Genomic DNA, 22,631 nt, shown 5'->3' with positions numbered 1-22,631 from the left:
GATTTCTTTTCCCAGCGACTGGCGGGGTTTTGCCATCCTCCCGTAATTAGCCGGTTACGCGGCCGTATGTTTTATTTATGAGCCGAGGGCGGAGGGAAGGGGAAGCGGAGGAACGACCGTGCCCTATATATCTGCAAATAAAACACTTCATTTCCCTCCTGGGGAATGTCACCTCGAGAAACCATCGCTTTCCTGCTCACTGCCCCGTCCAAATCGCAGGCTGTAAATGGCTTTGTGGGCCTGGCTGGCGCTCAGATGGGTTTAAAATATGGATTTATGTCTTTATTCTGCATAGTCAAAGGTCAACAAGAGCAGGAAATCATCGCTGAGCCGCTTATTTACGGCGAGAGGCGGCCGCTCGCTCCTCTTCTTGCTCATGCATCCCCGTTGGCAGATGCTTTCGGGGTGCTGGGTCACGGGGAGCGTGGTGGAAGCCAGTGCCGGCTGGCGGAGACCGGCTGTGCCTCAGTTTCCCTAGGGTGGGCTGCTTGGGGGTGGGCATCCCGCTGGGGACCGCAGCCTGGACGTCCCCAGCGCAGCTGCATCCCCTTCCTTGGGGACACCCATGGGGAGGTCGAGCATCCCCGAGGAGGTCGGGCATCCCTGGCACGCGGCATCCCCGTGGCGAGGGTACCGTGCGGCCGAGCGAGCCGGTAGCAACCCATGCCCATCCGCCATCGCCCCGGCTCGCTTGCGTGGCGTGGGCAGGGCCGGCAGCGTGCTTGCCCGGCCGGCCCCGCGAGCTGCGCTCTCATGCTTTGCTAATCCCGCCTGGCACCTGCCCCAGCTCCCGGCGGCTTCGTGCGAGCAAGGAACCAATTAATCCTCCCAGCGCTTGGGGAAGTGGGTCAGGCTCGTCAAGCTCTCCCGCTAACGAGGGGTGAGGCGAGGTGCGGCAGAGCTGGCTGCTGGGTGCCTGGGCGGGTGTGTCGCGCCGGTGCCCTGTGTCCTGTCTTCCTCGGGGTGGTAAGTGGGTAAACTGAGGCAGGGCCATGCTCGCCACTGGTGCGTGCATGCAATCGCCCGCAGAGCGGGGACAACCGAGGAGGAGGAGGAGGGTGGCGGGTAATTCGGTTGGGCCGATGTCGCAAAGGGCCGGGTTGGTTTCCCAACGGGGCTGCCCAGCCGCCGTGCCTCGGTTTCCCCATCCCAGCGAAGCAACGGGGACCTCCCGGCTTGGGGTGCTGGGTGCTGGCGGGGTTAGGGCTTTCTTGGCAGGGTGGGGAGCACAGGCAGCGCAGGCAGAGCAGGCAGCTCGCCCCTTTGAAGTGCAGCCCAACTTCCAAGAGTGAAGCAATTCTCCTTTGCATAATGAACAAAGGGAGCAGGGGGGAGGCGAAACCCCAAAGCCCGAGCTGGCAGGCAGGCCTGCCCTCCCTGCCTGCCCTCCCTGCCTGCCTGCCCTCCCTGCCTGCCTGCCCGCTCCCCCAGCCGCCTGTAATTACAGGTTTATTGCCTGTACAGCTATTGTGTAATGACATGTTTGCAAATTAATTTTTACGGCTCATGCCATGGGGGGGGTGGGGGGGGGGGAGGGTGTGTGTGTGAATGGGGGGGCAGAGGAGGGGTCCCCCCCGGTGCTTGTGTGAACCCAGCAAATGAAACCTCTATAAAATTGTGGGGGCTGTGAGCGGGGTAGTGACGGGGGGCCCGGGGGGAATTGGGTGACATGGTGACCTCGCAGCCTTTGGGCCCAGGGTGGGGGGGATCCCCCTTGCACCCACGCTATGGGGCGGCATTGGGTTTGGAGTACCCAGAGCTGTGTTACCCCATAAGTGACATTTCCTAACGCACAGGTGAGGTGTTGGGGGGGGGGTTGACCGGGGGGGGGGGGAAGCGGTGGCAGAGCAGCAGCACCCAGCACCCCGCGGCTGGGAGCACGGCAGCACAGGGGAGCTGCCTCGGAGGGAGCGGGACTCGGGCGATGACTCAGGGGACGGGCCAGAAATACTCCCAGCGCCGATCTTGACAGATGTAGGTTAGGAAGGAAGAAAATACATAATAATAATCCCCCGACCTGGAATTAGAAAAGCAATATTTAACGTGGGGGGCAGGGGGAGGAGGAGGAGGGTGCAGTTTTTCACCAGCTCCGTCTTTGCCAAGGGGGTTCCTGGGGAGCTCGGCTGAAAGGGTGCGTGTGTGCGTGTGTTTGCACGCGCGTGTGTGCGCGCACATGTGTGTTCGCACGCGTGTGTGCACGAGTGCGTGCATCTGTGTCCGCGTGTGCGTGTGTGCATGCATGCGAGTGCGTGCAGACGTGTGAGCGCGTGCATGCGTACGTGTGAGCGCGTGCATGCGTGTGCATGCACGTGTGCGTGCAAGCGTGCATAAGCACGCACATGCGTGCATTTGCAGCCAGAACACCTTTTGCAAAGGCCCTCCTGCTCGCTTACACTGCGCACCAGGCCCAGCCTCCCCACCATGGGGCCGGATGGGCCCGGGGGAGTACCGGGACCCCCGGGACCCCCCCCAGCCCCGTGATCAGGAGCAGGCAGGGGCAGGCAGGGGCAGGCAGCAGGGGCCCTGGGAATGGCCTGTATCTTTAAGCTGTTTGAAGGGCTGGTCATTATCATACAGGATGTGGCTTCTCTTGCAGGGGCGAGATATCACACATCGCCTTCGTGAACTTTGGTGTTAAAAGCAGCCGGCAGTTTGGGAAGAGAGGGCCGGAGCTGGGGGTGGGGGGGTGGAGGAGGGGAAGCGGGCACACGCACACAGACGTGCACGAGCCCATAAGCGCGCACCCATGCAAGCACGCTCCCATGCAAGCGCGCCCATGCGTGCCTGGAGCGCGCAACGCGTCGTCCCCCCCCCTTTTCCACCCCGCCTTGGCTGATCGTTTGCTTAAAGCAAATTAAGCCGGGCCCTCGTTACTATGGTGCAGCCAGGATCTCCAGCCTCCCTCGCTCTCCCCGTAATAGCATTTATTAGCCCTATTTGCCTGCAAGCATGTCTTCCCGGATCTGCTAATGCATCGGTGGAGAGGGAACGGGGGAGATCCTCTCGGGCGGCTGATTGCAGCCCCCGCCGGGCGAGCGGGGCTGGGCAGGGCAGGGGGGATTTGGGGGAGCGCGGGGGGGGGGTGCTGGGACCTCACCCCCAGCCCCCCGTGCAGGGGCTGGGGCAGGCAGCTTTCCTTCGCCTGCCTTTTGTGAAGCAGCAGGCAGCAGGAAAGTTGGGTTATTTATTGTTTTATTTCCTAATTTTCCTCCTTAAGCGACTTGGGGGGGTTGGGGGGGGTGTGATTTTGCTATTTTTATTTTATCCCCCCCCCCCCGCCTCCATTGGCAGCTGTTTGAAAACAGCATCCCGGAAAAGAGCAAAAAAAAAAAAAAAAAATTATTCTGTCTCTAGGCGAGGAGGAGGAGCGGGGTTTGAGGGGGAAGGAGGCTTCTCCTGCCCTCCCGTCCCTGGCTGGCGGGGTGCCCCGGGGCTCGCCTCCCCGAAAACGCCGGGGACGAAGGCTGAAGCCCGGGGGAAGCGGGGCGGCTTGAGGCGGGGAGGAGGGTGCCGGGGCGAGCAGCTGCCTGCCGCTCTCCTGCCCGCTCCCCTTCATTAGGGGAGACAAATCTGCTGTCAAGTAGCCAGATTTCCAATTTACCGATAATGATTCTTGCATGAAAATTGATCGAGGGGCAAGTCTGCCGCCTCTCGCCCGCCCGCCTTGGCGCAGCCCTGGGGAGCCTGGGCTTTCTGCTCGCCTCGGGACGCGCTGCTCGGACGGACGGACGGACGGACGGACGCCGGCTCGCAGCCCTGTGTGGGTCACCCACCCCACGCCGCCAGCACCCTTCTCCGGGGGACACACACAGCCCCCCCCGCTGCAGCATCCAGCTCCGGGGGTGCGTCCCCCCCACGCCGAGGGTCCCACCGCCGCCTCCTCCTCCTCCTCCTTCTCCTCCTCCTCCTCCTCCTCCTCGCTGGCTTTTTGTGTGCCTGCGATTCACAGCTTGGGGCTCAAGCAGCAGGAAAACCCCCGGGAAGGCGTCACGCCATGGCAGCCGGGCTCCTGCCCTGGCCCCGCCGGTGACAGCCACCGCCACCGCCACCGCCACCCCTCCGCCAGCGCCCTGGGCTCGCTGCTATTTCAATTTTTATTTTTCCTCCTCCCCCACGCACTTGATTCCCCCCGCTCCTCCTCCTCCTCCTCCTCCTCCTCCTCCTCCTCCTCCTCCTCCTCCTCCTCCTCCCCGCTCCACCGTATTTTTTCGCCTCTGGTTTATTTTTCCAACCCCCTCCGTGTGGCTTGGTGCTAATTTTTTTGTGTGTGGGTTTTTTTTTTTTTTTTTCCTCTTGCTTCCTGACACATCCTCTTCACCTTGGGTCTTTTATTTTGATTTTTATTTTTTTTCCTGGCCGCAATGGAACTGTAACATAAATCATGTTTGGGTTGAAACCACCTCTCTATTACTTACCAGGTAAGGCACCGTGCGATGCTGCTGCCGCCCCCCCCCAGCCCCTTTCCCGCCCGGGGTCCCCCCCAGCCTGGGGACACCCCCTTTGTCCGCCCCGGCCAGCGGCAGCCGAGGGGGATTTGGGGGTGAAGTTACTTTCTCCCAGCACCTCATAGGGGTTTTGGGGTCTGCCGAGCTTTCGGGGAGGGGGGGGGGAGAAGCAGGCAGCCCCGGCGCAGCACTGCAAGGCTCTGCAGCGTTTTGGGGTGCTTGGATCCCCCCCTCTTCTCCTGCTGCCGCTCTCCTGCCCTGGGGGTGGTTTCTCCCCTCCCTGAGGATCCGAGAGGGTTTCTGGCCGAGGAGGGATGGGGAGAAATGCCGGGTGCGCTGTGTTTTGGGGTGGGGGTCCCTGCTCGCCGCCCCGCTGCCGCCTGGGTGCGGGGACTTGGGGCACCAAAGTTTGCTTGTGCTGCCCCAGCCGGCAGCACCCACCCCCGCGGCAGCCGGCGAGGGAGGGGGACCGCCCCCTCCCGGGGGTTTTGGGGTGTTTTGAGAGCATTGGTGGTGAGGGGGGCTGGGGTGCAAGCTCGGGCGCTCTCTTGGAGGGCGCACTCAGGGTGCATGTTTGGGGTGCACGCTCGGGGTGCACGCTTGGGGTGTGTGCTCAGGGTACGAGCTCGGGCTGTGAGCTCAGGGTGGGAGCTCGAGGTGCTCTTGGGGCGCAGGCTCAGGGTGCACGTTTGGGGTGCACACTTGGGGTGCACGCTTGGGGTGTACATTCAGGGTACTCAGGGTGGGAGCTCGAGGTGTTCTTGGGGTGCGCACTTGGGGTTCGTGCTTGGGGTGCACCCTCTGGATGCAGCCTTGGGCTGTGAGCTCAGGCTGTGAACTTGAGGTGCTCTTGGGGTGCAGGCTCGGGGTTGCGCACTCAGGGTGTGCGCTCAGGCTGTGAACTCAGGCTGTGAGCTTGAGGTGCTCTTGGGGTGCAGGCTCAGAGGTGCATGTTCGGGGTACACACTCGAGGTGCACGCTCCGGATGCGAGCCTTGGGCTGTGAGCTCAGGCTCTGAGCTCAAGGTGCTCTGGGGGTGCAGTCTTGGGGTGCACGCTCAGGCTGCGAGCTTGGGCGCGCTCAGGGGTGCGCTCTGAGAGGCGGGGGGTGGCGGCAGGGCCTCTCTCCTGGGGGGCCGTACCCCCACGCGGCGGTTTCCCCGCGGAAGGTTGTTTGTTTCAGGAAATGGCTTTTGCATGTGGCAGTTGTTACAGGAACGAGCAGCTCTGCCCAAGCGCGCCTGCGCCAGAGCGCGCGAAGGCGAGCCGGGAAGGGTGGCGGAGAGGTGTCGGGGTTGAACTTGGGGGGGCCCCCTCCCCGGGAGGGGTTGCGGGGTGACATCCTCCCCCAGGGCTGTGCCACGGCAGGGACACGGGTGACCCGCTTGCCCGTGGCACCCAGCACGCTCCGACCCTGCGCCCTCCTCCCTGCCAGCCGCGGGGGTCCCGCTCCCCGTCCCCCCCCGTGGCACCATCCCCTTGCCCGCTCCTTGCTGGTTCTCGGCTGCCCGCAGTGGCCGCAGGCAATGCCTGCCTGGCCTCGGTGCTGTCCCCCGCGGCAGGGACTCCTCCGAAGGCTGCAGGTGCAGGGAGACAGGTTGGGGGTTGGTTTGTTTTTTGTTTTTTTTTTTTTTTCTCCTTAAATTCCATATTTAGCACGCTCCGGTCGAGCGGGGGTTCCCAGCGGCGGCTCCTGTTGCGTGAAACTTCTGGCTTTGCCGTTGCTGCTAATGCACTAATTCCTGCGCCCTGGAAAACCCTGCTCCGGCCAGCTCTTTGCTTTCCAGCCACCTCGGAGAAGAAATAAAAAAATTAGAGGAGAAAAGCAAGACAGAGAGGAGCATGGAAGTGTCAGGCTGTGAGATTTAAAGCAATTAGGGGAAATTATGTTCGAGGCGCTGGCAAGCAGAGAAATCGCCGGCGGCAGCTGCCGGGGCGTTGGGAGATGCTGGTGGGCCAGGTCGAGTGGGAGCAGATGGAGATGTGAACCTTCCCCCGTGGGCTCGCAGGGGTTTCACGAGTGCTGGGCTGGTGGCGGTGACTCAGCGGCCCGAGTCCTGCTGGGGACTGTCATCGCCTCGGGGACTGCCTGGCCGTAGCCTGTGTCACACGCTCCTCGGTGGCTTGCTCTTCCAGCTCGGCTGGCATGGGATCCGGCCGGCTCCTCTGTGTCCCCTGCATCCCTCTGGTCACCGATGCTTCTGTTCCCTCCATCCCTCTGGTCGTGGGGCTGGAGATGTGCGACGGGGCTCAGCCGGCTGCAAGGGGACACCGGGCATGGTGGGGACCCGACATCAAGCATAGCTGAGAACGGGGGGCCAGGGAGGGGACCCCATTCTCTGCTGCTACCTATGGGAACCATGCTCAGGCTGGCTTGCCTTGAGATACGTGGGTGCAGTTGTCACCCTATGGCCGGTGCCAGCGCTCTTTGGGGACAGCAGCGCTCTTTGGGGACAGCAGCGCTCTTTGGGGACACAGCATCCCCAGAGGGCCTGGCTGTCTGCTCCAGCAGGCGCGAGGGTGGACCCGAATGCGCTCAGCCTTTTGGGGTCCCCCCTCTCCTTATGGGTGTCCCCAAATTGATGGCAGCCCCCCAGGCGCTGGAGGGACCCCGGGGCTCCCGGCGCATCCCCTGGCGAGGCGGGACGGGGCCCTCGGTGCCTCGGCGTGCCGGGGGGGATGGCGGCGGGTGCCGGTGGCGGATGCTGCTGACTCAGGACCTTCCCAAATGGTTCCTATTTTTACACCAGGGCCGGTAATATTTAGCCCGTGGATCAAAGCAGATGGAGGGAGCTGGGTGATGCCGTGTAAACACCCGCTCGGCGGGTGCCGCTGGCATGAGGCGTGAGTCACCGGCGGCTTTCAGCAGCACCGGGTGGGGACGGCCACCCCGGGGCTGGGTTTGGGGTGCTCGGGGCTGAGCCCCCCTCTTGGCAGCCCCCGGCTGGGTGCTGGGGTTGGGGGTTGCCTTTTCTCATCCTCGCTGGGTGTGTGGTCGAGGGGTGCTCAAGGATGATGCTCGTGGGGTGCTGAGGGGGGCCGGGTGATGCCAGGGGGTCTGGGCTGTGTTGGGGTGCCGGGAAGCCCTCCCGCCTTCCTCCTTTGCCCACCCCACCATCCTCCTCCTCCTCCTCCTCCTCCTCCTCCTCCTCCTCTCGCCAGTCCTAAATTTGGTCGCCATGGCAACCATGTCAACCACTTTTCCAGCTTCCCCGTGATGGTTTCAGGAGGGGAGGGGAGGGGAGAGGGGAGCCAGGGGAAGGGGGGCAGCGGGCGAGGGCCGCACGCCGGTGGGGGGGACCGGGGCCATCGTCCCGGATCGGGGCTCAGGGTGACGCTTCCCAGATGGTTTTTCCCCGCTGGGTCCCGTCTGGCGAGCGGGGGCCGGTGCCAGCCCGGTGCGTGCCAAAGGGTCGGGGCTGGGGGTCCTGTGCCGGGGAGGGGGCTCGATCGCGGCCCCCCCCAGCTCCGAGCAGGCACCGGGTGGGCACCCCCAAAATTGGGTGCCTGTCTGCAGCCATCCTGCTGATGCCAGGGCCCCGCTGGTACCTGGGATGTCAGTAGCCGCACGGCTTGGAGGGGGGTGAATTATTCCCAGACACCCCCTTTCTCCCGCTTTTCTTCCCACCCCCCCCTCCGTAATCTCTTTATTCCTGGGCTAAGCCTGGTTCCCAGTGGTTTTAAAGGCAGATTTGCCTGTAGCTATATAGGACAGGGTGTAAAGCCGGGCGACTGTGCGGGTGGGTGTGTAACGCCAGCGCCGGCATCGCCCCGCGGTGGGTGGGTGCCCGGCTGCCCCCCGGGGCTGGCTGCGCCGGCGCGGAGCCACGGTGCCACCAGGGGAGAGCAGGCGAGGTGTAATTACCCCAGCAGGAGTTTGGCCCGCAATGAAAGCGGGGTACCGCTCCCGCCGCCGTGCACTCGTGTCCCCCGGCATCCCCCTTCCTGCTGCTGCTGGACGTCGATTCCCGGGGGTCCCCGGGGTGCTGCGGGCATCGCTCACCTCCAAACCCACGCCGGGTTTTTTGGGGGAGCAGGTGCTTCCTTTCTTTACGGCGTGTCCCCCCCTTTCCCTTTCCTTGGCACCGGCTGGCGGCACCTGCCGGGGCGCTCCTCCTTGGCACGGCACCGCGGCACGTGTGCGGGCACTGCCGGCAGCAGCCGCGCTCGAGGCACCGCCGGCAGCCGGGGGGGGGGAGCGGGGCCAACCCTGCCCCAAGCCTGGCAGTGGGGTACATATCTCCCCCCCCCCCCATTTTATTATTAATTTTTAACTTTATTTCCCAAACGCTGCGCTTAATTAAACGCCGTCGCCTCTTGCTGTGAGCCGACGCGGGGTATTTATTACTGCAAACCTTGATGGGAAGGATGCTCCCCCGCCGCAACACCCCTCCGACGGATTATTTCACCAGCATTAAAAGGGGGGGTGACACCCCAAACATCCCCCCCCCCCCCCAAGGGTCTTTGCAGGCGAAAGATGCTGCATTTCTGCATCACCGAGCTCTCTCCTTCCCCCCTTCTTTTAATAATAACGCTTTAAAGATGTTTGACATCTGTAACAAACAGCTGGCATCCTGTTATGGAAGAATGTCCTTTTATTTCCGAGCAGGTTGAACTGTCATTAATAGTATAATTAGGTGATTATCGGCGTACAGCAGAAAACTGCTTAATTGCACAGCCAGCTTTGCGAGGATCCCCGGCTCCTTTATTGCTGGATTTGTTTTAGCCGCCTGAATTTTTTCGCGCTGTGTTGTTGTTTTTTTCCACGTTGATTATTATTTTTTAATGCGTGTGGCAGCTGGGGGAGCGTGGCAGCACCGGCGGTGGCGGGGAAGGGGGGGGGACACACAGACATGCTGGCGCTGGCACTGGTCCCCCTGTGTGTGTGTGTCCCCCAGGTCCCCAGGGGATATATTTTTAACCCCACGCATGCTGAAGTTGAGGGGTCTCGGAGGTGGGGTTGGTGGGGAAGTGGGGTTTTGCTGGGTGAAGCACCCATGGGTGGGGGCACCCATGGGTGGGAGCTAAGCGGGTGCAGAGTTATTCGAGGGAATAAAGGAGGTGTCTTTGTTAGCAGCTCCGTGCCATCAGCTGCCAGCGGGGAGCAGAGCCACGGCACCGCTCGGCGCGGGGCAGGAGGGCACCCATCGAGCCGGCGAGCCTTCACCCGCCCTCGCCCATCCCTGCAGGCTGGGACCCTCCTCTTGGGCCACCGTGCCCCTCTCCGTCCCCACAGCCCATGGGGCACACACGTGGCTCTCTGCAGTGCTCGGGCGGCTGAGATGGAGTTGGTCCATCCCCATCCCCGTCCCCATTCCCATTCTCGGGATGCGGCATTTTGGGGGCAGAGCAGATTTTTTGGCACCCGCCAGACAATAGCGCTTTGTATCTCCCCCCCGGTGCCGCCAAACACACTTGTTAGCGCCGCAGCTTTGTGCTGTAAATTTCCATGGAGTAATTACGTCTTAATTTATGATAATCCCGGGCGGGCGGTGGAGGGGGGCAAGCGCCAGTCAAGTTTGGAAGTTGCCTGCCGGGGCCTGGGGTCCCCTGTGGCTCATGCCGACCGTGAACTTCTCCATCTCGGTGCAAAGCCAGCGGATGGGGAGGGCGTCCCCGAGAGGGGACCGGGGCCGTCCCCGGGGGAACGGGGAGCGAGGCCACGTGGGAGTTGGGTATCAGTCCCAGTTTGCAGAGCAGGAGCGTCCCCAGCGCGGTGGCCGGTGATGCTGCCCATCCTACCACGCATCCAGGAGCTCAGGACCCCATGGGCTTGGGTCATCCCGGGATGATGCCGGGATGATGCCGGGATGCCGTGCGTGTCCCGGTGCTGGCTCCCCCAAGCAGGAGGGAACCTCTGCCTTCCTGCAAGCCCCCAGCACCCCTCCGGCGTGGGGCTGGACCCTTCCCCCTTCCCACCGCTGAATGGCTCATCCTGCCTTTGTCTGGAGGGCTTATTACCGGCAAAATAGAGGCTCTTTTCCCTCGGCCTTCCAGGCGGGCAAATTAGACGCTTTGGCAATTTTCGAGGAGGATGATGGGGAGGGGAGGAAGGCTGTCATCGCTCGGCAGAGGACCCCAGCGCCAGGCAGCGTGCTGGCCCTCTCCGGCAAGGGTGAGTGGTGGGAAGCGAGGGGCTCCCCATCTCCCCTCCAAAGTCATCGAGGCAGCGCCGGGAGCTGCCACAGGAATCCCGTGGGATTTGGGGAGCATTTAATGCACGCCCTATGGAGGGAGGCAGGTTTGGGGGACGCATGCCCAGTGCCACCAAGCATCCCCCGTGGAGCCGGGAGGGTGCTGACACCCGTGCATCCCACCACCCATTGCCGACGGGGGCTGTGGGTGCCGTGGACACCCTGTCCCACGCCCCAGGGTGGGTTTTGCCCCTGGAGAGGGGTAAAGCCCCGGGGCTGCGCCTGCTGCACCTGCAGCCGGGTCCCCGTTGGGCGGCAGCGCGCACCCAGTGACATTTGCCAAGCGTAAAAATTCAATTAATTCCAGCAGGCAGATTAAATATAAGTGAATTTTAATAATTTGCTCGAAAGGCTGAGGATTACTGTAGGCGAAAAGGGAAGATGCTGCGCGCACGGGGGCACTGGCCAGCCTTCTCGGCACCGGCGTGTGGGATCGCCGGCACTAATCACCCTAAATCCCGGTTTGGGAAGGGGGCTCTGCTCCCCTTGGCGCCGAACCCCTGGCCCTGGGTTTTGGTTGATCTTCCCCTGTGACGAAGAATGTGCCCGCGCTGTCCCAGCGGTGCTGGCAGCGTGTTGTGCCCGTCCCCGGCACAGTCTGGCTCCATGGGCATCGCTGCTGCTTCAGACCCTCCTCGCTGGTGCCCATTTCTTGAGGGGCTTCATGGAAAGGGTGAGACCCATCAGGGTGGTGGTGGGAGCCTGGGCTTTCCCCTGGGGACCCCATGGGACGTTGCATGGGGACCCGGGGCTCCTGGGTGAGGAGCAAGCCAAGGTCTCACCAAGACCTCCGCAGCATCTTGTAAATAAAAAGCCGGTGACGTGGGGCACCAATTGCTAGCAGATGGCGCCGGTATTAGGAAAATGAAAATACATGCAGTAAATTTGCCGTTTGCCAGCGTTAATTTCTTATCCCAAGGTAAAACCTTCCCTCTGGCCCGTGCCGGGCCATCTGCACGGTCATAAACCGCAGCACTGCGGTGCGTGCGGGGGGACCCCGGGAGCACGGGGGGGACCCCCCATCCAGCCCGGCCCCCCGGCTTTGCTGGCGGCACAGTGGGATTGATGGAGATTGCCTGTGACCTTTGCTAGGACACGAGGTATTACCATTAATACTTCTGTATTTCCGGAGTTCGTGCCATGCATAAATCTCATATCAAGCTGGGCGGGCAGAGTAATCTGCCAGGCGGCATTATTAATACCCGTTATTAATACCCGTTATTAATACCTGCCGCCCCCCGGCACCGGAGCCCTTCGTTAGCTGCTCGCGGATGGGGCGAGGGATGGGGGCTGTGCCATGTCAACCCCTCCCCACCTTTTTGGGGTGCAGCCGGGGCGGGCGCTGGGAAATCCCTGGTTGCTTTCTGCTGGCGGCGGGGGGTCCCCTGTGGGCACCCACCCCCATGATGGGGGGCAGTTTTTGGCTGTGGACCCCTTTGGCTCTGCCGGGGGGGGGACGGGAGCGCTTCAAAGGCAGCAGGATGGCAGGAGGCATCCCCTCGCCTTGTCCTGGCACCTCCTAACTCTGCCCCGTAGCCCCCGGCTCAGCTGGGTCCTGGCCCCCCGCCCCTGCCTGCAGCCCCCTGCCCTGCCCCTACCTCCCCCTGCCCCGCCAGGACCTGCCCCGTGCAAGATCCAGCCTGCGTGAAACTCTAATCTTCAATTTTATTCGCTCGGCTCCAGCCGATTTGCATAATCCACATAATCACCCCGGTTTTAATTGCCCACAACTCTGCAGAAAGATCATGTGGTTAAGTGGTAAATCATAATTAGATAAATAATTGGCTTGGCCGCAGCAAGCTGCTTTGTTATACCTGCCATCTGCTGGGCAAGGGCTTCTCGCGCCGAGAACAATGCGCCGCTGACGGCAAAGCCTGCGCTGCCCGCGGCAGGGCTGCGCCGAGCTGCCGGCACGGGGACGGGGACGGGGATGGGGACAGGGGACGTGGATGGGAGGGCAGCCTGGCTGCACCGGACATTGCCCGCTCCTGGCCTGCGCAACGCCCGGTAGCGTCGTGCGAGGTTCGACAGCACCGTGCAACGCCTGGCCCTGACCCACACGTTGCCCAACGGCACCGGGCAATGCCCGGCAGCACCGTGCGGTGCCTAGCCCTGTCCCACACGATGCCCGGCGGCACCGTTCAATGCCTGGCGGCACCGTGTGATGCCCCGCAGCACCGTGTCATGCCCAGCGGCACGGTGCGATGCCTGGCAGCGCCGTGCGGTGCCCAGGAGCGCCGTGCGGTGCCCGGCAGCACCGTGCAAAGCCCAGCAGCACCGTGCGGTGCCCGGCAGCTCCCTCCCATGTGATGCCTGGCCCCAGCCCACGCGATGCCCGGCAGCCCCGTGCAATGCCTAGCTCTCCGCCCTGCGATGCCCGGCAGCCCCGTGCGGCGCCCGGCAGTGCTGCGTGATGCCTGGCACCCGCCCGCCTGCCCCACGTAGCCATTGAGCCCCCAGCAGCAGCTCATGCAAAGAGGAGGGGGGAGGGCTGTACCCCGCTTCTCCCAAAGCAGGGGGGGTCTTTGAGAGGCGGCCGGCACCCGGATCCAGGTAGCGGGAGCCAAGAGGAGCCTCCATCCCAACCTGGATGCTGCAGAGAGGGGCTTGGGGGCCAGCAGCATCCTTTGGGCACAGGCACTTTATTTTCGAAGCCCCCAGCTCACTCTGCCGCGGCAGAAATGAGGAAGAAAGTTGCTTTGAAGTGAATCTTTCACCGGCATGATTTCCTACGGGCTTAAAACACACCCGGGGCTGGTTGGGCTGGGCACGGGAAGGCAAGGAAGGGAGAAAAATAATCCCGCATCGTGCCGGCCCCGCCTCCTTCTCTTATTAGTTTGCTTGTTGTTGTTTGCCAGATCAATGGTCCATGGAGGAGTGATCGATGGAGACCCAGCCGGCTAATAGCGAGGTGCGCTTGGACGCTCGGGGCCATGCCAGGCTCCCCGGGGAGCCCCAGATCCCATCGCCAGCTGGCAAGGTGCTCCTCGCCCCGGGGGACCCATCCGGACCCCTCCAAGGGTGCTGGCGGCAAGCTGGGTGCTGGGGAGCCGGCTAAGGGGCGGGATGCTCCCGCGACGGGTCCTAGGCTCTGCCCTGAGGACCCCAAAAATGAGCAAAGGCTGCGTCTGCGTCTGTCCATCCCTAGGGACACTCGGGGACGCCAAGCCCGGCCACCTCCCTGCGTGCCGGGAGGTGGGGAGGGAGGGCAGGGGCGCGGGCTCCGATCAATCAATTAATTAATTAATGGAGCGTGTTGTAAGCGCGGCGGCAGAGCTGTTGTAATGAGGGGTGGAAGATGTGCGGCGGCTCGGCGGGACATCACCGGGAGAGGAGGTTGTCCCCGCTGCCTGTCCCCTGCCTGTCCCCTGCCTGCTGGCTCTCAAGGGGGTGACGGGGTGCGTGGCGGGGGGGACGACAGGCACGCGCTGCCTGTGGCTGCCTGCCCTCCCTCCTGCCCGCACAGGCAGCCGCCGGGGCCCTGCCTGCTGCATTCAGGCAGCGCAGGGGGGGCTTGACAATGCGAGGCCATTAGCATGGAAAATCCATGCAAAGCAGCTGTTCCCGCTCGGAGCGTGCAGCTGGATGCGGCTCCAGAGCGGGAGCCGAGGCGCCGAGAAGCTGGGGGACCGTGGAGCATCCCCCCAAATCCCTCGGGGACCCATTCAGAGCGAGCGTGGAGGAGCCTTGCCAAAGGGCTTGGCCACGTGGGTTCCACCCGAGGCGAGGTCCTGCGTGGTGGGTGCGGATCCGTCCCGGGGGAGGATGCAGGATGCTCATCTCTCCCTGCTCCCTCGGCCTCCCGCCGCGCTGGGTTTTTTTCCGCTCCATTTGCCAGGGGCTGGAGCTGCTGCCTGATCGTATTTGGTAATAAATTATTAGTTCCAGCGCTCGGGAGCCCGGGAGCTCAAAATAGCTGCTTTTAAAGCGGGCGGCTGGTGCAGGTTGAGTTCAATGGCAATCTGCTCTGAAGGGCACTTCATGCTCATTAGGGGCCTTTCAAGGTGCTGGGGAGGGGGGGGGGCTGAAACCAAGGTGCTAAACCTGCCTGCGCCGCATTTCCTGGCAGCTGCCTGCAGCGGGGACGAGGAGGCAGGGGAGGGCGGCCAGCAGCGGTACTGAGCCCCCCTGCCCGCACGCCTTCGCTCCTCCAGGAAGGACCCTGGGGTTTCGGGGTGCTGGGAGCCCATCCCTACCCCAGCGTTGCCCGCTCCTGCCTGCCCGCGGCGGCTGCCGGCGTGTTTATTTGTCTCCAACCCCACCAGGCAGCCAGACTGGTTCTGCTCTCGCTGCCGGAGGAGGCTCCCGCTGCCAAAAAACCCGCCAGCGTCATCAGGAGCAGATGGAGAGAAGATGGCACGCTCCCAGCTCCCAGCCCTGCGCCGGGGATGCGGGGGGCAAGGGGGGCGAGGGGGGCTTGCATGCAGGGACACCCCCCCCTCCCCCAGGAGCCAGGGGCTCGGGGTGCTGCGCCGTCAGGGATGCCAATCCCACGTGCGGCACCGCGGGAAGGGGTGCCAGGACGCGGGGTGGCACAGGGAAGGGTGAGGGGGACACGGCGATGGCCCTGCCGTCCCCTCCTTCTCCTCCTGTCCGGGCAGGGACCTGCCTGCTCCCGCGGGCGGGCAGCCAGCAGGCACCGGGAATGCCAGACGCTCCCTGCGCCGCTGCGCCCGGGCACGTGCTGCGGAGGGACGGGGATGGGGACGGGGTGGCACGTCGCCTGGTCCCCAGTCCCCGACCTCCCCTGTGGCCTCGGCAGGGGACCCAGGCGTCCTGCGATCCCCGCAGCCCCCACCCTGCCTCGGCTCGGCAGCGGCTGCCTGCCCGCAGGGGTGAAGGCAGCAAGCGGTGCCCGAGGGCAGGGACATGGTGGGGTGCCAGCCCCTCTCCCTGCACCCCTGTAGGGCTGGGGGCCGCGGAGGGGTAGCCTGCCCCGTTTCGGGGTTCGGCTCCCCGCCCTGGTGAGGCAACCGCTGGCGTGACCCCAGGCTGCTGCCAGGCTCCGAACTTGACCTGTTTTTCCACATGGATCTGCCTGCCGGGAAAAGCAGCCGGGGAGGGGCGGGAGGAGGGCGAGAGCTGGGGGGAGGCCCCACCTCGCCGTGGGGCGGCACAGCGTCCCCAGCCACCACAGGGACAGTGGCACCCGCAGAGGTGACGGGATGCCGGGGGGGGATGCAGCGCAGTCCCGCATCCCCGGCCCCACCAACTGCCCGGCCAGCTCTCTGCTGCGGCGTGCCTCAGTTTCCCCAGCTGGCAGCTGTCCCGCGGAGCAGCCTGGGGACTCCCGGACAGACGGACGCCACCTCCGTCCGGGCAAGGCGGGTGAGCGGCGCTGCCTCGGCCCCAACTGGGGCGGAGGCGCCGATTTTATCACCGGGCAGGAGCGGCAAAACTGGTTTGGAGCCCGGCTGGGGCAATGGCACAGCTCGCGTTAGCGAGCCGGCCCGGGGGGGGGGGAACGCAAGCTCCCCGCGCGCTTCCCGGCGAGCTGCTGGCTCGGAGCTGCTCCACGCTCGCCCGGCAAATCCCAGCGGGATCATGAGTTTGTTGGGAGGCGTTTGGGGCCACCGAGATCAGCTGAGCATCACACGGGTGATGCTTCGCCGCCAGCCCTGCGCCCCGGCGAGCGTGCGCGAGCGTGCTAATCCCTGCCAGCTGGTTAGCAAATGGTCTCCTGCCTTGGGTTGGGGCTGGGGGGCAGGGGTGGTTTATGCTGGGGTGAATAGCTGGGGAGAAGCTGGGGGGCATGGGGAAGTGCCCGCGGGGTGCAGGGCTGTGCCCGGGGGGGTGCAGAGCTGTGCCAAGGGGATGCCAGGCAGTGCCCCGGGGATGCAGGGCTGTGCCTAGGTGATGCGGGCTTGTGTCTTGGGGATGTGGGGCAAGGGCCTGGGGGGTGTGGGGCTGTGCCCAGGGGGCATGAAGCTGTGCCCAGGTAATGCAAGGCTCTGCCCGGGGGGATGTGGGGCAGCGCCTGGGGGACGCAGGGCAGCGCCCGGGGTGCGTGGGACGACGCCCGGGGCTGCAGAGCAGCGCCCAGGGGATGCCAGGCTGCGCCCGGGGTGCTGCAGCCCCTCGGGACGGTGCGTGGGCGCACGGTGCTGCAGGCAGAGCTGGGTGCCCCGCTCTCGGGGCGGGGGGACAATGACTTATCTGGGGGTCCCCGGGCCGGTGCAAAGCCCGGGGGTGCCTGGGCCTGGCTGGTGCGGCGGGTTGGCTTCCCAGCTGTTCTGGTAATGAATTTACATGAGGCGAGTGTGTCGACAAGGCGGCAGTCAATGGCTGAGAGCACCGGAGTTAATAAATGCTTGTATAATGAGGGCAGAGGGGAGCGCACGCCGCCGCGCCGGCCGCCTCTCCTGGGGCCGGGGGGCAAAGATTAATCAACGCTGAGTGGCACTCGCAGCCCCCCCGTCCCGGCTCCCACGACGCCCGGCCGCCCTCTGGTATGGGGTGCTCTGGGGTGTCCGGCATCGCCGGTGCCTCCGGCTGCCTCCAGCCCTGCTGGGATCTGGGGGGGGGCTACCCCTTGGCCCCCCACCCGCCTGCCCACCCTGGAGCGGGGCTAATTTTAGGCTGGTGTTAATGAAGCTGCTCCTTTGGAAGTCTATTTTAAGGGCCCTGACATCAGCAGTTGCTGTTTTGGGAGGTGGAGAGCCCTAGAGGGGCCAGCCCTGAGAGGCGGGGGGGGGCACGGGGTGGGCTGCACCCTCCCGCTCAGCAGCACCCGCACCCCCACCCTTAGGGGCCACTGTGCCCTATAGCAGCTCTCTGCTTTGGGGTGCCACAATGGGGACTTGGGGTGCCATGGTGAGGATTTGAAGGTGCAGTGGTGGGGAGCTGGGGATGCTGTGGTGGAGATTCGGGGTGCAATGGGGGACTTGGGGGTGCAATGGTGGGGGATTTGGGGGTGCAGTGGTGGGGAGCTGGAGGTGCAATGGTGGAGATTCAGGGGTGCAATGGTGGGGATTTGGGGTGCAATGGTGGGGACTTGGGGGTGCAATGGTGGGGATTTAGGGGTGCAATGGTGGGGAGCTGGGGGTGCAACGGTGGAGATTCAGGGGTGCAATGGTGGGGACTTGGGGGTGCAATGCTGGGGATTTGGGGGTGCAATGCTGGGGACCCAGGGCTGCAATATTGGGGATTTGAGGGTGCAGTGTTGGGGATTTGGGGGTGCAATGCTGGGGACTCCAGGGCTGTAATATTGGGGATTTGGGGGTGCAGTGGTGGCAATTAGGGCTGCAGCGGTGGTGCTTTGAGTTTTGGCAGCACCACACGAGTTAGGGGGCTGCCTCCCTCCCCATCACCTCCATCAGGATGCTGAAGTCCCTGTGTCCCCCCAAAACACCCTCTCCCTCCCTGTGGGGCTCCGCCGGGCCCCCCGTGCCATTATCTGGGAGCAGCCCAGCCTGCGGGCTCAGCGGGGCTGTGGGACGCGGGCGGCAGCTGCTGGCCCCTGTGTCGCCTTGTTTTCCGTGGGCGAGCAGCCCGGGCGCGCTTGCTTTCTTAGATAAGCTGCCGCCCCGCAACCGCCCGGGGCGCACGCCTGCCCGCTCGCTTCCCCACCACTGCGTGAGCTCAGGGTGTATTTTGGGGTGGGGGGCTGAACCAGAGGGAGGGTCGTGCTTGTCCTGCTGGTTGTTCCTGCTCCCGGGGGGATTTGGGGATCCCCGCTCCCATCCCCATGTCACGTCTAACGCAGGCTGCTCTTGTTCGCAGGCATGAGCCATGAGCCGAAGTCGCCGTCCCTAGGAATGCTTTCCACCGCCACCCGCACCACCGCCACCGTCAGCCCCCTCACCCCCTCGCCGCTCAACGGCTCCATCGTCCCCAATGGCAGCCCGGCCGCCAGCAGCACTTTGTCCGTCCAGGCAGCACCTTCCTCCAGCTTCGCCGCCGCTCTCCGCAAGCTCGCCAAGCAGGCTGAGGAGCCGAGAGGTAGGGGATGGGGACGGGGATGGGGATGGGGACGGGGACAAGGACCGGGGGGATGCTGAGCATCCGCGCCTCTCCCCGCCGCCACCCGGGAGCCGGCGGATGGTGTTTTCTCGCCATTTCCTGAGCTAATGTCTTTCCCTGGCGTCGTGTCTCGAGGGGGCAGTTTAGAAATTCAATTCAGCCGGAGTAATCCAAATGCCGTATCACTCGCTGTACCCCGGGAGAAAGTCTGGGAGAGCGCAGCGTGGGGAGACCTGTCCCTCCCTCCCTGCCCCCCCAGCCCTGCTCCCTCCCACCATGCTTCACTGAAAAGCTGTTTTTTTCCCAGCGGCTCCTCAAATCTGTTCCTTCCCCAGCCAAATTGCCCGGCTAAAAAGCAAATTTGCATGCCCCCGGGATGTCCCCGTCCCTCGTCACCCTGCGATGGCCTGGCTGCCGCATCCTCCATTGCACCCACCCTCTCTGCTCCGGTGCGGGGTGCAGCTCGTGATGGGGGGTGTGAGTGCTGCCGCTGTGCTGGAGCACCCCGAGGTCCCCGTCACTGCCCGTGGGAATCATTGGAGCTGTCCCACATGAGCAGGGGGAACCAGCCTGTCCCCAGGCTGCGAAGTTTCACCAGGAGACTGCTGGCATCATCAGTTTGCAACGAAATAGTATTTATTCTTGGTATTTCCATGGGTGGGTGCTCCCCGTTGCGTTGTTGCCCACTGCCCGGGCACTTTGGTCCCTGGGGAGGACGCCCGACCCTTTGCAAGGTGTTTTTTACAAGGCCCTGTTTGCAAGGTCTTTTTGGAAGACCCTTTTTTGCAAGATCCTTTTTGGAAGACCCTTTTTGCAAACGCCATCTGCGAGACCCTCCTCGCAGCCCCCCGCCAGCCGCAAAATGCCCCGGCACAGCCATGACCCGGCATCGGCTGCTCCCGAGGAAGGACGTGGGGACGCCGGGTCCCCGTGATGCCGAGGGGACGAGGTCTGGGTGACGCTTCAGCCTCGCCGCGAGCTCCAGGCTCTCCCCAGCTGCCTGCTCCGGACCCCATCGGCTTCCTTTGGGGCGGTCAGTTGGGTTTGGGGGAATTATTTTGCCTTTTCTTCCCCCCACATCCCACGGCTCGTGCGCCCACCGCACTGCTCAGCCCATCTGAAGGGACATCAGTGGGTTTTGACATGGATTTTGTGGCGCTGGAGAGAAGAAGTCACATTCCCTTTGGATTTCCCCTTAATTACTGCATAGTTTGTTTGCAAAAAGACCCCTTGTCCTCGCCCATCTGGGTGCCCAAAGTGGCTTATCCCAGAGGTTTTTAATAGGTGTGAGTTTGGGTGCGTGTCAGGAAGGGGGTTTCTTTCCACACCATGGTTTTTACCCCTGGGAAATGAATTGCTTTGCCCCCAAATCCTCACCCCACTTCCCTTCCCACAACGGGCGATGCTCCGCCGTGGCGGATGCAGCCGGTGGGGTGATGCTGACCGGGTCCACCCAGGATTGGCAACTTTTTTACCGGCTTTATGGACCGGCGGTTGTGCCGGGGCGTCCGTAGGGACGTTGCGCTCCCCCGCAGCATCCCCGGCTGCAGGGGCTCATCCCAACCGACTCCATCCCAGCAAAACCCCAAGAAGCCACCGAAGACATCGCCCGGCCGGGGGCTCCTGCCTCCTGTCCTACCAGGGCTGTCTGCAGGGTGGGTTTTATTCCCCCCCCGCCTTCCTTTCTTTCCTCCCCCCTCCTCCTTCAGGGTCTCAGCTGTTAATTACATTTGCCTGTCAGCCTGGGCTGCTAATCTGCTATCGCCGAGCGGAAAGCGGGAGGTCAGAAAACAAAGGTGACACCATCACATTGTGCCTCTTGTCATCTCCAATCCAGATTAGTTTCATTGACTAACTCCTGGCTGAATACCACCAGTTAATTATAACGATCACAAACCCTCCCGTTTAAAGCCACACAGCGAGAATTAAGGTTCTGAAGTAAGACTTTAGCTTCATTAATTGCTGGGCTCATTGTGATGGTATTGATTGTTAACGCTATCGCGTGGTGAGTAATGGCTTCCCAGCTCAGAGGGGATTAGGCTGCTAATTGTTGTTGGCCTTGCGCTGACAAGATAGACTTCAGTGGGTGTCAAATCCGTATCGGCGGCTTCCTTTGTCGCGGGCAGCCTTTCTCTTTCCCCGAGTCTTGCCGCTCTTGAAATGAAAGCGATTCGGAGCGACTCAGGAATAGTTAATAAGGCAGCGGGCTGCTCCGCTTGGCCTCTCTGCTCCGCGGAGCGTCCTTCCCCGGGCCTGGGGATGCTCGTCCCTCCCTGCGCCGTCCCCGTCCCCCCCGGTGCTACCCCGGCACTGGGGGTAAGCGTGGCGAGGAGCGCGTGGGGCGTTTGGAGGGGGATGGAGGTGGGTTGCACGCTTGCAGGGCGAGGAGCTGGCTTGCACGCTCATGGGAGCCGGCTTGCACGCTTGCAGGGCAAGGAGCTGCCTTGCACGCTCATGGGAGCCGGCTTGCACACTTGCAGGGCGAGGAGCTGCCTTGCACGCTCATGGAGCTGGCTGGCACGCTTGCAGGGCGAGGAGCTGCATGGGAGCCGGCTTGCACGCTTGCAGGGCAAGGAGCCGGCTTGCACACTCAGGGGAGCTGGCTTGCACACTTGTAGGGTGAGGAGCCGTCTTACACACTCAGGGGAGCCAGGCTGTACATTTGCAGGGCAAGGGGCTGGCTTGAACACACAGGGGAGCCAAGTTGCCCACTTGCAGGGCAAGGAGCCGGCTTGCACGCTCAGAGGAGCTGGCTTGCACACTCATGGAAGCCAGCTTGCACTCTTGCAGGGCAAGGAGCCAGCTTGCACGCTCAGGGGAGCTGGCTTGCACACTCGTGGGAGACAAGGCCTCTCTCGGTGCCAGGCTCGGTTCCGGGATGGGGAGCATCGTCACCTCTCAGCTGGCATCCTGCGGTGGCCGTGGGCCACCCCTCGGTGGCCAGCAGCCGGTCCCTGCCGGCATGTCATAAACCTTCCCTCAGCCCGGACTCCGGGCTGGTGGGAGTGGGGTTTTGGGGGGTAGGACCCCCCCACACTGCCTGGGTGGGTTTTAGGAGTGGGCGATGTGCCGCGGGAGCAAACACCAGGCGCCGTGTGCCCTAGTTAATGTTGAATTTGTATTTCTGCTCCAGCTCTGCTTTTCTACCCACATCGCACTCTCCGCTTTAATTCCATTTTTATTTTTCCCTTGCAAATATCGCCAGCATCCCCGGGGTGGGTATAATTTAAAATACAGATGTATTATGCAAATAAAGCCAAAGCCTTCCCCAAGGGTTGCGGGGAGTGACTCCTTCATCCCAACGTCTCCGAGTGCCCTGGCTCCTGCGCAGCGACTTTTTGCAGCCGGATTAAGCAGTCTGCGGGTTCAGCTTGGGAAGACACGGCCGCCCGGGGCTGGCATCGCATCAGTGTCGCTTGTGCCGGGGTGTGGGCAGGGTTTGCTGTGCCCATAAAGGGCTTTTTGGGAGGCAGGGGGGTTGGCAGCCCCTGTTAGATAGGAGCAAGAGGGTGCCTGCCCCACTGCATGGGGCAAAGCCTTTTAGCACTGGGGGGAACCTCCCTTGGGACAGGGCTCCCTGGGACCCCCTGGGATGGGAGGATGGGGGTCCAGCCTGGGGGTCTGGAGGGATGCCGACCGCCCTGCGTGCATCCCCGTGCCCCATCCCTGGTCCCTGCACCGGGGATGGCATGGGATGGCTTCACCTTGTTCAGAGGGCGGTTTCAACTGGTTAACCTTTTTCCCTGCTTATTTTCATTTTTTTCAGGGTCCTCGATAAGCAGCGAGTCGTCCCCGGTCTCCTCGCCGGCCACCAACCACAGCTCCCCTGCCAGCACGCCCAAGCGCGGCCCCATGGGCCCCATCATCGTGCCCCCGGGGGGGCACAGCGTGCCCAGCACGCCGCCCGTCGTCACCATCGCCCCCACGAAGACGGTCAACGGGGTCTGGAGGAGCGAGGGCAGACAGGTACGGCCGTGTTTGGGGGGTGTCCAGCCCCCCGCAAAGGACGGAGGGTGTGGGATGCCGTGCAC

At 63.6% G+C, this 22,631-nt stretch overlaps 1 protein-coding gene across 1 annotated transcript in view; it reads left to right on the top strand.

The window, feature by feature from the left end:
- GSE1 (Gse1 coiled-coil protein) overlaps positions 1–22,631 on the top strand; it is a 105,061-nt gene that overhangs the window by 71,093 nt on the left and 11,337 nt on the right. Inside the window, 2 exon segments of the mRNA XM_072872149.1 lie at positions 18,361–18,579; positions 22,367–22,566. Of these exon segments, the coding sequence (XP_072728250.1) occupies positions 18,361–18,579; positions 22,367–22,566 (419 nt within the window).

This window comes from Ciconia boyciana, chromosome 9, assembly GCF_034638445.1.
Source record: "Ciconia boyciana chromosome 9, ASM3463844v1, whole genome shotgun sequence".
Classification (NCBI taxonomy): domain Eukaryota; kingdom Metazoa; phylum Chordata; class Aves; order Ciconiiformes; family Ciconiidae; genus Ciconia; species Ciconia boyciana.
Note: the sequence above shows the minus strand (reverse complement) of the source record. Positions and strands in the feature narration are given on the sequence as shown.